The sequence below is a fragment of the Neopelma chrysocephalum genome, unplaced genomic scaffold, assembly GCF_003984885.1.
Source record: "Neopelma chrysocephalum unplaced genomic scaffold, ASM398488v2 Primary Assembly neopelma1_83, whole genome shotgun sequence".
In the NCBI taxonomy this organism is placed as follows: domain Eukaryota; kingdom Metazoa; phylum Chordata; class Aves; order Passeriformes; family Pipridae; genus Neopelma; species Neopelma chrysocephalum.
In genome coordinates this window covers 688,371-706,011 of record NW_020897745.1, presented here as the reverse complement: position 1 = coordinate 706,011, position 17,641 = coordinate 688,371, and the positions used below count along the sequence as shown (strand labels likewise).

Below are 17,641 nucleotides of genomic sequence, written 5' to 3'. Positions count from 1 at the left end.
ATCTTTGCAACGGCCACCTGGGGTGATCTTAGAAACAAAACAAGGGAAATGCAAATTAAATCACTGCAAGGTGGAAAGTTACATTTTATTAATTTTCCTGAATTAACTTGACCACATGTCTTACCACAATGACTTCCATTGGGTGTGGAAGCTTCTTCCATCCCTTCTGACTTTGCAGAGCTGGCTATAATTTAGTCCTTAATTTACGTTGCTACACGTGACCATTATCTGCTCTTTCAAAATGGAAATAGCTATTAAACTACTTTATGAATTGCTTGCTTGCCAACTGCATTTTTACATCAGTGCTCATTTTTGATTAGACAAGCAAGAAAAAACATCTTAAACTAATAAGATGTTGTTACTTACAGCTTCTCCATGCATATGTGGCCATTTAATGCAGTAAAGTTTTTGAAAATTGAAGTTGAAAAACTGTTAAGGTTAAAGTTATTGAGCTCCATGACAAAAAACCTCCAATCCTTCTTATCTATCATTTCCTGTACAACGAAGGATATTCTTATCCCAACAGCAAAAGAACTACAAGTAAAATTCAGGCAAAGGCACGAATCTGTATCTGGAGTTAAAACTTGCAAATGCATCAGATAGAGAATGATTCATTTATTATGCACAGAGACATTGGCTATGAATTTTAGATTCAGAAGCAAATCAATACTTCTGGGGAAAAATTAAACATTGGTTTCGTAGTTTGAGCTGTGGCCTTGAGAACAGTTATGCATATGCTTAGACTGAAAAATGTGAGCCATTAACATCTCTGGGCCTAACTACATGAATTAATTAGGCACCTGCATAAATGTTGACAGAATCAGGTCCCGAGTTAATAGCAACACTTCCAATTTACTGACTTTGTCATTCCAACAAATAAAGATTTTAAAGCTTTTCTGTGGATGAGTTTTCAATGGCAGAGAAAGTAAGATCACTGCCAACAAAATGTAGGTTGAATGGCTGCTGGAGAGAAACTGGGAATTAGCAAAGTTAAAATTACTTCCATTTTATCAATTGATTAATTCTTTTAAATTACATATTTTTTTGCTATCAGCATAATACAAAACTAGCACAACATCGTGGGTGAATTCATGCCTTGATAAAATTTGTATTTTTTGGTGAACTAACCTGTTCCACAAAGAAAATATTTTCTCTAAAACTCTTCTTGTTTTTCTCCCACTCACCCATATTTCCTACATATTAAAATTATCAAGTAATTATCTGTTTTCTAAAAATATATTCCCTATTGCCCTTTTCTTGTATGGCAATCAGTTTGTACTGCAATTTTTGTACTTAAAAACATCGTTGCAAATTTTGTTTAGTGGTATGGGAACAACAAGATCACTGACAGGGAAATGTTAGGTTATGTAATAAAATTATTGAGATAAAAATTTAAAAATGTTTGGGCGTTACCGTTCACAGCACTAGAACAAAAAAGTTTCATTAATATGCAAGATTAAATGAATGCCTCGCTAATTTACTGCACTTTTATGGCCTTGTTACTTAGGAACTTGAATTCTTGAGAATCTTAAGTAGATGTGAATGTTCAGAAATATAGAAGGGGATAATTAAGACACAAAAAAAGCAATAAAGGTCAAGGACCCTCCAGGTGCATGAGTTTCTAATTCTTAGTAGCATCAATGGGAGTCAGGAAGCTTGGCCTGCTTTTGTCTTACTTCATACACCTGAAAGTTATAAATCTGTTTCCCTTTACCAAGCAGAAAGGAAGAGATGTTTCCATGAGACAATTAATCACACCCACTTTAAGAAAGCAGTTAAAGTTCAACTGGATCAAATTCTGGCATTCCTCTGCCCACTGAGTAGAGAGGGAGGTCCGGTGTTTGGCTTAGAGCAGATGTCTGCTTTGGACAACCAAGTTTAGCCATAAATAATCCCATTCATGCACCAAATCCTAGAACAGTTTTGGCTCTTAATCAGGAGGGTTCTGGCTGAGCAAGACATTGCTCCTTTCCATCCAAATCTCACTGGAATTGAAGGGTTCCCAGAGGTCTCATCTTTGGGGTATTTTTCTGGCCAGAAGACTATTTCTGAATGGCATCAGCAGAGGTGTTTCTTAGAGCTTCATTTTAAAGAGAGAAGCAGCTGCTCCACTCTTTCTAGTATCCAGGAATTTGGATACAAGGGGATCACCTTTCTCAGAAAGACTGGGGGTTGTTCCCTAGAACCAGACTGTCCCCAGACAAACCAGAGAAGTGACTGATCTCCTACACCCTGTTGTGTCCATCCCTGCCCTCTGGCTAACTCCTGGTAGGTCTGTATTCATTTAAGCATTTGTAGCTGTCCTTCAGAAATTTGACTTTTCCCTACTCCATGTTCATAAAGTGCCAATCATCTGATCAACGTAGCCCTTAAATGGCTGTAAAAATCTGGTCTGATTTGGGTAAGATTATTCAAGAAGGACATGGCAGTCTAAAATTTTGGACCACTACATGTCTAAAAGCTGAAGGAAGGATCCCTGAAAAATGTCTGTGCTTCTCCTAAACATCATAGTTGTTTGTGTCACATAAATCAAGAAAATTATCTAGAATGACTGGCAGGAGTCAAAGCTACAGGTTATCAGGGGAGATTAATAAAGAAAAAAATCCATGAATGATCCTAAATACACTAAAAAAAAAGATGCTCTGTTAGGAAAAAAGCTCAGCCATTATCCATATTTAATAGGTTTTAGTACAAGAAATTCACAAAGATATAGCTTAAAAATTTCAGTGTTCTGGATGAAATTTCTCCTGTGGTTTTTTTTTATTAATCCATTAATTTAACTAGCTGAGTAAAGAATGTGGTCTACCAGGAAGTTTAAGATTTTGAACAAGTATTTAAAAGATAATTCCTATGGGAAATCTGACATAGTCTGTCAAAGACAGCACAGCTTCTCAGATTCATTTGAAGAATGAATAAGGAATGAAACATGATACCTTATTTAGCTTGAAGTGTTTGTCAAAGTCTGTTTCCAGAAGAACTGAACATTCCTTATCAGAAAATTCTATATATTTCATAAAATGTTTTTAAGTCCTGGTCTCCTATAATATAATTTACATTTCCATCATGATTATTATATTGCTAATTAAAAAGAAAAAGCTTTATAAAATTCTACTGAAATATTATACAATATATCACAGAATCACAGTATTGTTTCTGTCAGAAAAGACTTCTCAGATCATGGAGTCCAACCATTCCCCCAGCACTGCCAAGGCCACCACTAAACCATGTCCCCAAGTGCCACATCCACATGTCTTTTAAATCCCTCCAGGAATGATGATTCCACCACTTCCCTGGACATCCTGTTCCAGCGCTTGACAACCCTTTCTGTTGAGAAATCTTTCCTAATATCCAATCTAAACCACTCTTGATACAACTTGAGGCTGTTTCTTCTTGTCCTGTTGATTTTTACTTGGGACCAGACACAGACCCCGACCTGGTTGCACTCCAGGGAGTTGCAGAGAGCAAGAAGGTCCCCCCTGAACCTCCTTTTCTCCAGGCTGAGCCCCCCCAGCTCCCTCAGCTGCTCCTCATCAGTCTTGTGCTCCAGACCCTTCCCCAGTTCCATTACCTAATAGGACAGTATTAATCCAACTGGTTTTCCAAGAAGTAAATCTGATTTAAATATTTTGCTGCTTGGGCTGATGTATGTTTTGTAACACACACTGTGCATGGATATATCTTGCCTGCAGGTACATATATTAATTTGCTGTCATGGATAAAGAAATGACCATATATAATCATGTCTGTGTTTCATGTCACTGGATTGAGTTTTCAGGCCGGTTACCCTTCTGTGCTCAGAGAAGTGGTCACTGATTTCTGCTACAGTTAAAATTCGTAAGTAGAAATGTGACTTCTCTTTAGTTCTGGATATCAAACTCTGTGTCTGTCATTGGTGAATCTAGAAGCAGGAAAAGCAAAATTAGGGTGGAGTGCTATGGCATAGAAAAGGATGAAATGCCACTGTCCAATGCACAAGATCATCTTGTCCCTTCTTGCTATTCACTATTCAGTTTTCCCCCAATGAAATGGTTAAAAGTCAGATGTAAATTAATGAATACCCACACCCTACATCATTTTTACAGTAAACACAGGACTTTCAGGAAGAATCAGCCTTCACTGCCAATACACTGCACCACTGATTTAGCTACAGACCATAAAACCAATGTTCTCAAGCTTTCCTGAATTTATGGCCAAGTCCTGACCCTTTGGCCCATATGTGTTAAGTCTTCTCACCTGGCACTTCACAGAAGGCTCCAACTTAATCTGTGGGTTTTTGCAACTAAGCAGGATGACATGGGAATGGAAGAAATGGATTTGTTCATGTGCAGTACAGGTGAGCTGTGCATCATAGAACTTATGGGGATGTCTGGAGTTATTTTACCAAGTGTTGGGAGATAGGGAGACACACAGAGGAAGGAAAAACAAACCTTCCAACTATTTTTCAGACTGAATTGTCATTTGCAGAAAGACAAATGTCAAGGGAGAAGCGAGGTAAGTGTTGTTTGCCTCACGGCCAGGTACATCACACAGGTACAAGGAAAGGTACATCACAAAGTGTTCAGAGAAGGATAACAAATGGCAGCTGCAGGGACAGATGTGTCTCACCAATTTCAGATGTCTCATTCTCCTGCCTACCTGTGCAAGACCACAGGCAGTGAGCACCCCCAAAATATTATTCCTACTAAACGGAACTCCCCTCGGGTTGTAATTTCAAATAAAAGCTAACTCTTCAAAAAATCCCCTCAAGGAAACAGTCCCATGCTGTTGGACACAAAATGGGTTATATAACACAAGCAAACCACCCTTTTTGGCTTAGTTATAGGTTTGTGTATATCTGCATGTAGGTGTGTGTAGGCAAGGGGATGCGAGGAATACCAGTGCTTTTATTTTAAAAGATTATTGTACAATTCTCACTTGTGTTCACAAACATTCTGTTGAAGCTAGTGTATATTCAGTGCATTTTTCTGCCTTTATTTTCTAGACTTGGTACATTTCTTTCCACTTCCACCACCATCTTTCTTATTTTAAAAAATGTTTTTTAACAACACAAGATTTTCTGAGAACAGATTTGAACAGCAACTAAGTAATAACAGTTTATGAAAACGGGCATTTCTATTATATTAACCTACTGTTCATTATATAAGGTGTCTGGCACATCCAAAATAGATAATCCTGGTATTTTTAAACTCTCACTGAGTTAAATTGCATCTAAATCTCGAATTTTCTTTAATTATGTAATCCTTATCTTGACCTTCTTCCATTCTGGAAGATCTTCAGGTTGTGGAGATCAAAGTGGAAACAACTAGTTGGTGTATTCAGTGAGCATCTTCCTATAATTACAGCCTAACATCTTCACACTGCTGTGAGGGCTGTTATGCATGGAAAAAGTATCTTTGCTCAGCTGCCCCTAATGATGCCATATTTTTTCTGAGAAGATGAATTAGCTCAGAACCTTTCTTGTCTCTGTAGATAATATAGTTTTAATTGTTCCACTTACCTGGAGAAATTAAATAAAAATATCTTTTAATCTTGTCTTTCTGACAAGGAAACTCCCTCACTCCTACCAGGTAAACCAGCATTTTCCTTGTGGCAGATTTTTCTTCTTCCTATTCACCTGTTAATTAATACATTGTACACCAACCACAGCACTGATCCCTGAAGCACCACAGGATTTATCTTTCTGCCTGCTGAGAAATGGACATTTATGCTTTGCTTATGCCTTGTAACCAGCTCCTAATCCATCAAAAGCCTTAACACTTACTCCATGGTTAACTATTTTCCAAACAGCTGTGTGTGCAGGACTTTATGAAAAGCCTTAGAAAATCTAAATCAATTATGTTGTGTTTTCCTTTAGTACTGTATTCTATTTTTAAACTCTAAAAATGCAGAGAAAAAGAAATAGTGTTTCAGCTTTCAGCCACAGTGGTGATTTATTCATCTCTTATATGTCTCATTTAATTGTTTTATAATGCATTTGCTATGATTCCTCACTGTATTCCTCTGTATCTTGGTCACAGTCTCTCTGGTTAAAAATCTTTGGATCAAACCAAGCACAAGTGGAGCACAATCTTGGGTATTCTCTGCTCCTTTTGTAAAATACCTTTTCTTTAATAATGCATCAATTTTTTTTTGTTGGCAATACCTTGACCTTTACATTTCAGTTTAGCAAAACTTTAAAGAAAATGTTAAAGTACTTTGCAGAATAAAAGTCATAATTTCATCAAAATTCCAGGATAAATGATCTCATGTTCTCAGGATGATGGTACCCATAAGTTGTACTATAACTACCCGAGCTCCCATAAAACATGAATTTAACATCATTTATTTTTTAAATAGGCTCCATTTTGCAATTTTTAGCTCTCTCTCAGATTCAATACAGGGGTTTTTTTGATGACAGCTATGCTTAAATTCATCTTCTTGCTTCTACATTTTGTTTCCCTTCATATCACTGCTGAAAAATCCATCTTTCCTACGTTTTAATATTACCTTTGATAACACCATTGAGCTGCCTTTTCCTAGTGATAAATATCTTTAAAGTTTGTCCTACTCACACTGATAAAACTCTCACAGGGTTATTGCTGAATTGCCAGTAGTGCTGATTTTCAACTTTAGTCCGTTCTGATAAAGACAAAATAAAAAATTTGTGTCAAAACACAAGTCAGAGTGACCTACTTAAAAACAGCCAGTTACAAAGTTACTGGGATATTTTTATAACATGCTAAAAGCTGAAACTCAGAATTTCTGGTGTGAATCAGACGATTTCATATTTCCAGTGTCCTTCACAGGAGTAACCCAAGTACTACGGCACTTGCTGTTCCAGGATGGTTTCCAGACATCCCAGTGTAAACTGAAGAAAAATTGTTGGAAATTTTTCACAGCCCTTCCCAGACATTTCTGGTCTTAACTTGTTCTGCTCTTTTCTCCTTCATTTCTCATTCACCTCCTTTCATTACAACCCTGCAAAGCCTACTCCAGTTTTCCCAATTTAACTTCAACCCTCTGACCTTTAAAGAATGTCACAGCTTTTTCTCCTTCCTGAACCTCAGAAATCTTGAAAAATAACATTTAGCCTCATTGTCTGTTACTTGATTTCTTTCTAGGGTCAATTCTTTTTACTTATTTAGAAACTTAGGCTTCTTCCTTTCAGTTTTTACAACTTCTCAAATAATAGCTGAGTAGACTTCAATCTCCTCCTTATTAAAGGCAATGGGACAGTCTCAGCTAGACTTGGTCACTCTACAGAAGGGTGCTGAGCAGTATGGGAGATCTCAATATTCAAACAGAAATTGTGCTCTGTTTTCTCTTACTCCTTTTCCTTTCCTTTTGCCTTTATCCTTGCTTTTAACGTTTTCTTTTTAATCTCTTTTCCTTTCCACCCTTCTTTCTTTTTTTTTTTCTTCAGCATGGACAACCTGTAACAGGATAATTTCACAGTTCTCTACAAATCTGAATGCCAATATAACATTCAACAGAGGGCATCAGGGCTGTGTCTGACCCTAGTTTCCTTTCTTCAGCCTGATCCTGACTCCTATCCACAGCCTGACATCCCAGTCTGGCCTCAGGCCACCCCATGCTCATTCAGGTGCCAGATGCCCCCAGGGAGCCACTGGGCCATGTTATTTAGGAAACCAAGCTACAGATATTAGTAAAACTTCACAGTGCCCCAAAAAGCCAGCAAACAAGCAAACAATGAGAGCCTGAAGCTCTGGTTTACTCCTGCACACAATTAACACCCACTAAAATCTATGAGTTTTGTGCTTGTTCCCAGCGAGCCCCGTAGACTCTGTGGTTTTATAGGTTTCATCCTGGATTTATAAGAAAGTCATCATGAGAGAGTTCAGCTTTTATTTTGGTTTTTAAAGGAAAACGAAAGTACCCAATTTTAAAAAGACATTAACCAATCCCTCACTCCCTAATACTGCTGTCAGAGATAAGAGTCTAACCCCTACCATGTACTTGGCTTTAAAGGCAGTTCGTTAGTCAAGGGCAGGCCAGAAAGCACTAAAACACTAAAAAACCCACACCCCATATTTTCCAAAGCCTGTAAATTAACACAACAAACAAGTAAAACTTGGAGCTCCAACTGGTTTTTAAAGTAACATTTGCGGTTTCAATTTCTCAGAACCCACCAGTATAATTTTAATTAAAGATTAACTTTCTCTCCCCTAAAAAACCCATTAGCAAGGTGTTTCTCTTTCCAAAATTGTGTATCCATATTTCTCCACTGTAGATCCAACCCAATACTCGCATAACAAATTGAAATCCTCAGAAAAAGAGGCTTAACAGAGGCTTTCCTTTCCTGAGCTGACAGCTAAAATAATAAGAAAAAGGTAATGTGCTTATTTCCCTTCCATTGTCATTTAACTAAATTTTTCCCAGCTTCCAAAAACACTTCATTTAAAAATGAATAAAGGCCAATTAAAAAAACAAAGCAAAACAAAAAAGGAACTAAGACAAAAGTGGTGAGGTATTCATGATCCTGCTTGTCACAGACAGTTTCATACACACATCTGTGGGTGGCACCTGAGTCCAAATAAATCACTCCTATCATTCTTGAGTGTTTGATAAAATCTGTACAGGATCCCGAGGTGATGAATAGAAAGAATCTAGAAATAGATGTATGTATTCATAGGTACCCATGTCATAGAACTGTTGAGGTTGGAAAATATCTCTAAGATCATCAAGTCCAACTGTGCCCCCAGTACTGTCAATGCCAGCACTAAACCATGTCCCCAGGTGCCACATCCACACATTTTTTTAGCACTTCCAGAGATGGTGAATCCACCACTGCCCTGGGCAGCCTGTTCCAATCATTAACAACTATTTCTATGAAAAATAATGTCCCTAATATCTAATCTAAATCTCCCCCGGCGCAACTTGAGGCCGTTTCCTCTCATCCTGTCCCTTGTTCCCTGGGAGCAGAGCCCAACTTCCACTGGCTCCCCCCTCCTGTTTGGGAATTGGAGAGAGTGAGAAGGCAGCCCGGGGCCTCCTTTTCTCCAGGTTGAGCCCCCCCAGCTCCCTCAGCCCCTCCTGCTGCTCCAGACCATTTCCCAGCTCCGTTCCCTTCCCTGGACACGCTCCAGCCCCTCAAGGTCTCAATATTCTCTACCCCAATGTATATGTAGGCAGGGGTCTGTTCTCTGGGAGAGGGTATATGGGGCACAGGGGCATCTAAATACCATTTTAACCACTGCATTTTAGGGCAATGAATTGAGTCAGTAAATTCTACCTTTTTAATCACAGAGGAATAATAATCAATGCCTTTGTAAATGGCCTGAAAAGCTGCGGATAGAAATTGTGCTGTAATATTAATGATCCACATTCATGCCTGGCATAAATTGTTTAAGCTTCATCAGCTCCATTGAATTTGGGCCCATTTTGTCTCCTGAACTTCTGCTGCACAATTTGTACATGATTTAAAGTTCTCAGCATTGAAAACACAATTTTTTAAAAAATATTTTTTTAATACCACAGGTTTACTTAGATTTGACAAAATACAAAATAAGTAATAACTTTGAGGAACAGGGACTTGTTCTTAAGTATTGAATCTCAGTATTAACAAGTTGATGTCATCAATATGAACTTAGTCCATAGTTTATAGCACTTAGTTATAATTCAAATTATATTAAAAAGTACAATAAATACAGAATATAACTATTTATAGGGTCTATTATTGATCTGTATAATGGCACTTTATACCTGCCAGTTACTCTGTTGAAAAATTTTTAACAAAAAATTTAATGGAATATTAAGTCAGAAATTTTAGCTGAGTAAAAAGCCTGAACTGACATTTTGCTTTGCTTAATGAAGAACTGATAGGAAGAATTCTGCAAAATCCCTCCTTGACCAAAAGACAACTTTAACACAAGAATGCAACAAACTATTTTAGCATGTCAGATTGCAAAGATTATTTTCCTCCTGTGAATCCATATTACCAGTTCAAATAAGCCACATTTACAGTAGTTATTCCACTGACTTCTTGTTGGGTAGTAAAAACTAGAGTGATTAATGAGAAAAACTCTTGGACCCACTCTTACACCTCCCACCTAAAACACACACAACTCAAATCACTGAACTTTGAGGAAAAAAAGAAGCAAACCTCACTGCATTATCTTCAAGTTAAGGCCAAAAGGCATTTTGGGCATTTTTAAGGCAAAAAGGCATTTTGGACATTTTTAAGGCCAGACAGATGTAAAGGGAACAGGAATGATGCATAAGAAATGCCTTTGTAGAGCCCAGTGGAGTGTGTACCATAGGCTGAAAATTATATCACTGATTTTTGACCTCTCCCCAAATTTTCTCTCTGCAGCTCACAGGAAAGAGTCTGTGAAAGTTAATTCTACAGGATATTGTGGATCAACCAGTGTTGCACGTGTTTAAGGCACAACTTTCTAGTCATAATCACAATCTCATGAATCCACACTTCAGCTAAAATTTCTAATAAATCCTACTGGAAGGTCAGAAAAAGAAGAAATTCTTGATTTTGGTCACTGGGATTTATCTGTTCAAATAAGGATTGGGGTCTCTATTAGGGCTAAAAGATATTACACTGGGCAGAAGAATAACAAAATAATATTAAATAATCCCAACATTTTTTTAACTTATTTTGTTGATTCCTGTTCTCAAAGCGAACACAGAGACTGCCAGAGGCACAAAAGTATTTTCTTTTCCATCTCATAGGGAAATGACTGTTTTTCCTGTCCAAAAGTTACATTTGCTGTGTCCCTCTAAAATGATCTTGATGATTTTAAATCCCAGATGAGCAAGTGCAATCAGGTGGGAGAGGATCAGCTCAGACACTTTCAGACATCCATAATATGTGAATGTATTATACCTGGTCACCTGGTCAGTGAGTGGAGACCTAATCTGTGAAGGCAATAAAATCTAAAGCATGATTCATGTGAAAAAATATAGACCATTGCTTCAAGATGAGAGCACTTGACTGTACTGAATTATTGAGATGCCCATAGCAACAGAGAGTATTGAGTATAAAGGGGTTTAAAATGACCAGCTTAGATGTAATAACCTACATTTAGATGAATCCAATCCCTGCTCTGTCAAGGTAAAAACAGGTTGGGGAAAAAAAAAAAAAAAAGAGGATTTTTTTTATCCCAGTCTATCAATCCAGCAAACTTTTCTATTTTTATATAATCTCCATATTTTATATGATCTAGCAGACTTTTATATTTTTTTAATCAGATAATACATTTTCAGTTGCTCATATGTATTTTTCAGTGAAAAATTGTTCTGTTTAGAAACACAATTTCAGTCATCAACAAGTACATTCACCTGCACAGACCACAGAGTAATGTTTGTAATGATTTTCCAGAGACACATAATACATAATCAACTGACTCAGAAGAAAAGACTGTGCATTATTTATTCAAATCTAGAAACTTTGATGAAGCAGCCAAGTCTTGATGGGTTACTGAATCTCTTCTCAGTATGACTTCTGCAACAGAAATGAGCAGAGAATAAAAAAACCATCCATGGTCATGAATTTATTTGTTTATATCTTGTTTTTAAGCACAGATTTCCCTCTGAGTTACAGATCTCAGAGAATTACCTGAAAGTTTTACACGACCAAATAATGAATATTTCAATAAATCAATAATTCTAATAAACTGACCTGTCTCAGAGAGCAGTTTGGTAGCTTCCAGCACCTTCTCAGTATAAACTCCAGTTTCATAGTTTTCCATCTCTGCATTAATGATGTGAATAACTCTGGCTGCACGGCCTCGGATGGCACCCGCGGTCCTGTCCAGTGTATCCACATCCCCCTCTTGGAGAGCAATCACACACTTATTCACATCTTCCAGAATATGGTTTTCTGGAACGGAGGGAAAAAAATACAGCTCATTTAATTTCCTTCTTCCTCATAGCAAAGCTTACAGATTTGGGTAAACAGCAAATGTCAGCGTGTTAAAAAATTGATATCTGTCTTTATCCAGGTCTGCAAAGCAAATGCTCTTCTGTGATATTATGGCACATAATAGTAAAATTCCTAAGTGTGATATTTATCTTTAACAGGGACTGGACTACATCATCTTACATACACCATGAGTCCTAACCTGTAATTCTTTGCAAACCAGTCACATTAATTTCAACCATCATGCTGAATTTTGGTGTAATAAAAATCAATGCAAAAAGGAAAGTGGTCAAACATTATGCAGATTCTCTAGTAAACAGTCTGAAGATGAATTTACACACTCCCATGAAATTTAATATGTTTGGTTCATTTGTGCCTAAATAAGTCAGAAAAGAAAATAAATAATTTTGAAAACGCAACAGCAAATGGCCTTTGTAGATAGCAGGGAGCCTGGGCACAAGCAGTTCATCTCCTGCACTCCATCTATGCCAGAAAATAAGCTCTGAATTTTTCATGACACACACTATAATTATATGTGACTGTGCATATTCTGAAATAAGAGTTAACAACAGTGAGTCTGCTCAGATGAGGTAATATTGACCAGCTTTATTGGATTCTTGGGAGCTGCACTGTTTTTTTTGGCTCAGAATCATGTGCTGCAGAATCATAATTTATGTAGTATTCTCATATAAATAATGTGAAAGGATGAAGCAGATTTTGATGAGGTCAGGCACTATTTGCCAGCAGCCAGGAGAGTCAAAGTAATTTCAATAAGACTATGACTGAATTTCATATTTGACCAAACTCAGTCTGAGACACTAAGCAACTCTAAAAAACAACTTGCTTTTCTGTTACAGACACCTCTAAACTGAAAATGAAATGTTGTTCTTTGTAGTAGTAGTAAAACAGAATTAATCAGTTCACCAACTGCTTTTTGTTAATTATCCTTGGCCACTAAAAAGAATGACTCACTAATCTTCAGTGTTAAAAATCCCAAGGTTGGATCATTTGAGAGTTTCAGAAATGTATTACATGATGTTGAATTTTACACTTTAACAACTGTGGATGGAACATGAAAGTCCCCTGAGAAGTGAATCTGAGCAACTTGCAAGGCAAAATCCTTTGTTTAAAAATAGAATTAAAAAGCATTGCTTTGCCGAAATTTTTCTCCACTATTCTGTTCTCACAAACATCATCAATTGCTTTTATGGTGGCATAACTAAATTTTGCCCAACAAGAAGTGCTACATGCATTTAAACAGACACAGCATTTGGAATATAAAATAACTTATTAAAACCATGGTCAGCTTTCTTTTGGTAGCCATCCTATTATTAAAACATGCCATCAAACATGACACTCAGTATGAAGAGGAGGAGGTGTCATTTCAGCAGTTACATTTAATCAAACAGTAGCATTTAGAATGGTTCATTGGTTTAACATCTAAAAATAAAACTACCCTGTGTAAGCTGAGGCTTCCAAGCTTACAGTAAGCAAGCAACAGGATTTCTGGATACATGTCGTGTTTATTTATGGACAGCATTAGGAAAAATAAAAACCAAACTCAATGGAAATTATACTTCCCAGCCACCTTGGGAAGTTTGGATCTAAGTCAAGATGAAGTTAGAAGGAAAAATTATTTGAGAAAAAGAAATGGAAACCCCCATCATCCATTCAACTGACTTCTGGTTTATGGATACAAGCACTTGGAGTAAACAAAGTTCTCAAGCGAATCAGAAAATGGCTATTTGAGAAAGTTTGCCAGCTCCTTGGCTTGTGGACTGGGTCAGCAGTTTACAGCCTGGTTTGCCCTTTCACTGTAGAACCAGGTCTGCTGAAAAGTGTTTGTCGGTTTCAAATCTCAAATAAAAATCAATGTGCTCCCACATTCTGAAGTACCCTTTTATTCTGACAGTTTATTTTCATTTTCTTGTCATGGTTTGCAGTAAGCACTCTAACAGGGCTGTTGAACAGTGGAATGTAATTAACTAAGTCAAACCATTTTCCTGTTAATAAAAGTAGCATGATACACACAAAATAAAGGGTAGGGTAAAAAGGAAAACTAAGGATTTTTTAAAAGAATAATTTTTTTTCCTTCAAATCTCACAAACTTTTATTAGAAAATTTAGGTAACACCAAGGAAAGTAATGTAGATTGAAACATAACATTTTGGCCAGACTATCTCATGAAGTTTGGCTCTTCTGAGACATTCAGGTAAACCAAGCACTCTTGGCACACTCTGTGTCCTTATTCACAACAATGAAATTCACTTTTCAAACTGAAATAGGAAAATGAGTTTTCTGCAGCAGACAATTACCCCAGGACACGCAGCAATCTGCAATTACCGTGTGCCTTGTGTATGACTGCCTCATAACAATCCACTCTGCCACTTTACAAGGAGGATGGAGAAAAGACTGTGGCCCAAAGAGTCAATGTCCTTCTCTTCTCCATCCCTTCTTTATGTAAGGACTAAGATACTTTGTGTATTTCCACAGCAGAGCTTGCTTTGCATTGTAATCCTCCCCAGTGAGGTATGGGAAATGCAAAGATTCGTGTTTTCTTGTATTACTTTACTACTTCTCTCTGGTTTTATTGTTACACCAATAACTCTGAGACCCAGAAATGCCTCCCAGCTCTCTGCAAATGTACACACTGGCCATGTCTGACAACATATCCAGACAACAATCATAGAATCATGGAGTCATTAAGGCTGGAAAAGGTCTCTAAGATCACTGAGTCCAACAATTAACACTGTCCGGTCCACCACTAATATATGCAGCATCTGCCTATTTCCCTTCTTCCTATCCCTCTTCAGGGCCTGGTAACCTGGTACAGATGGTCAGGGGGCAAGGACTGTATGGTACATCTGCCCCACTGTACAGACACAGCTGATCTGAGCAAAGCTACAGAATAAAGCAAGGAAAGTGTCAAGGCCAGGTTGGACAGGGCTTGGAGAAACCTGGTCTAGGGAAAGGTGTCCCTGTCTAGGGCAGGGCATTGGAACTAGATGATCTTTAAGATCCCTTCCAATCCAAACCATCCTGTGAATTCTATAAAGTTCATCTTTCCTCCTCTTGCCTACAACTGCAAGAGGATTTTAACAATTCCTACAAATACTGTCAGCCTGTCACAGGTCTGGAACACATTTTTAAAAGGTGGTTAAAATCCTACTTTGTAACTGAGTTGAAACAAAACTTCTCTAGAAATAGAAGTGCAAAGAGGATGCTATTTTCTGGGAGGTGAAAAGCCAACCATTGCTACCAGGGATTAATTGACATGGTGTGGCTGCTCCCACTGAGTGCAGAAGATCAGCATTCCCATAGACACAGACTAATGGATTAATGATGCTTTAGTAATTATAGCTTTTATCCACTCTGACCCATTACTTCAATTTAGGAGTATATTTTTAGAAGAGTCCCTTGATCCCAGTACCTGAAACAGAGAGGAAATCATCCACTGAAGTGATGTCATCAACAGCTTCAGTGAGGACTCGCACCTGCTTCTCCCACTGATCTTTGAACACATCCATGTTGTCCTGGGCTACTTTGCTCTGGGGTCTGGCAGCCAACGTGAGTGCAGCATTTATTACCTGTTATTCAAACCCAGTTTTCAGGAGAAGTGAAAGTTTTTTCACAACAAAAATAACAAATAGATTACGGGTTGTATTAAAAACTCAGCATTACACCCCACTTGATACGTGGGTCTCAAGGTATGAATGAATTTTTCACAGGTCGTGGAAATCAGGCAACAATGTCATGATAAAGACAAGGTTATAATCTTCACCCAGGCTGTTTTTCCTGTCTCAGCTAAGTGATGCTTTTAAATGCTAAAACAGTTCTCAGGTACTTTATAGTAGGAATCTTACTTACCTGTGGGCACAGGCTATCAATCTGTGTGGCTGCCATACGGACTAACTTCACACCTTCTTCATTATTTGAGATTGAACAGGCCAGATTTGCAACCTGCAATGAAATCAGCAGACGAGAATCAAGTTTTAGGCAAGTGAGCCATTAGGGTCATACCTTTCTCTGTTCCTATTGAGCCTTGCCTGGAACAAAAGAATTGTATACAAGAGGATTAATGCATCATCTTCTGTGCTGGTGAACAGAAATACGTGTAGATTATTTCCTTACTAGCAAACTGAACTACCCACTTTCTTTAGATTTTTCTCAGAATCTGTCCTCACTGTCAAGTGTTTCACATCCTCCTCTATAGCTTGAAAATTATCTCCTGAGAAGTCATGTAGAGAATGCAGAGCACCCAGACAATTGTCTATACATTTCCTTTTCTCGCAGTTTCTTTTTTTTTCCTTATTAACCAGATCCAAATGAATATAGGTAATCAGGTTCATCCATACACTTTGAGCTTTGCAAAATGCAGAATGTCTGATGCCCTAACACACGGAATTGTACTTTTCCATCCGTAAACAAAACTCTGGGAAGATACATACCACTCAAATATTTTCATTGTTTCATATCCTGAGGGTTTTATGAGGGTTTTATTTCAATTCTCAGGTGGACCTCTTTATTTCTATGTGGTTGCCTGCCCTACAGTAAGATACTCACCATAACAGTGATGTGAAATGTCTCTGGTGAAAGCCTCATTCTGTAACATATGCCTGAAGATCTCATTCAAAGATCTTTGGATCTACATTTGCTCACCCTGGCACAGCTCTGGGGAGTCTGAACCTCATAAGACTGAAGGCTATTTGGATAAGATGAAGACAGAGGAGACTTAGAGAGACATCTGAATGAGATCTAGCAATCAGACCATGTCTCCAGAGCTGCATCTCTGTGGTTTGGATTCAAGTGGAAGAGCATGTTCTCCCAGCTCATACAGTTCTTCCAAAAAATGCATTCCCAAAAGCTTTGGCCAAGTCCATGAATCTGCCACGGTTTTCCAAACAGCAATTCATGGCACAGTGCACATAATTAAGCTCATCGGTGATACTTAAATCACAAAGGTACATTTTGGGATGGGGAAAGACAGGATATTTTTTAATCATCCAAAAGTATGGCTTTTAATTCTAATCTACATTAAAACAAACTTATAAATTTTAAATATGCTTCCTTGATATTATTCACCGTGCCTGAAGGCACAACTATCAGTTGGAAATGATTCATGAATTAGTTCAAATACCCCCATCCTTCCAATTTTCCTCCAGTCTCCCCTTGTGGTATTAAACTGTTCTCATCTCCAGTGCACATCCCCGCATTAGCCCTGATCCATCTGTTCTGCATGGAACCTATTTCCCTTCACAGTTCTGGGGAACGTGGTTTGCATATATCACAGTGCCAAAGCTCAGGAAAGAAAAGAACCCAAGGCTTCAAAGAGTCTTGCAGGCATTTCTTAGTCAAGATTTTACCGTAGTGTTGTTATTTTTATTTTCATTTCATGATGAGACAAATGAGTGAGTCTGTTTGTTAACAGCCTTACAGCCCTCGTGTCAGAAACGGTCTCCTGAGCTGACATCTTCCAATTAAGTCACCATTTTCTGTAGTCACTTCTTTGCACACATCAAACAGACCACTTTAATCTTCACCAGAAACAAAAGCTAAGCAGGATGATAATTAGAATGCATTAACATGAGTGGAAATTACAGACCTTAAAGACTAGTAAATAATATTAAGTTCAGCAAGTGCCATCTTCCTGCATTTGAAATAAGTGGCTTTTCAGATTGCCCTTTCATTTTGTGATTATCATGATGGGAATTTGTCCTAAGGCTTCAGATGCAACATACATCTTATTTTTTTCACAGAGAGCACTGAAGGG

The 17,641-nt window shown here is 37.8% G+C and overlaps 1 protein-coding gene across 7 annotated transcripts in view; it reads right to left on the bottom strand.

The window, feature by feature from the left end:
• The window catches only part of CTNNA2 (catenin alpha 2), a 492,427-nt gene that overhangs the window by 49,333 nt on the left and 425,453 nt on the right, over window positions 1-17,641 (bottom strand). For all 7 annotated transcript variants that reach the window (XM_027691274.1, XM_027691275.1, XM_027691276.1 and 4 more), the window contains 3 exons: window positions 15,739-15,831; window positions 15,302-15,458; window positions 11,633-11,833 (listed from right to left, as the gene is read on the bottom strand). In XM_027691274.1, coding sequence (XP_027547075.1) covers window positions 11,633-11,833; window positions 15,302-15,458; window positions 15,739-15,831 — 451 coding nt within the window. The remainder of the gene's footprint in view (window positions 1-11,632; window positions 11,834-15,301; window positions 15,459-15,738; window positions 15,832-17,641) is intronic.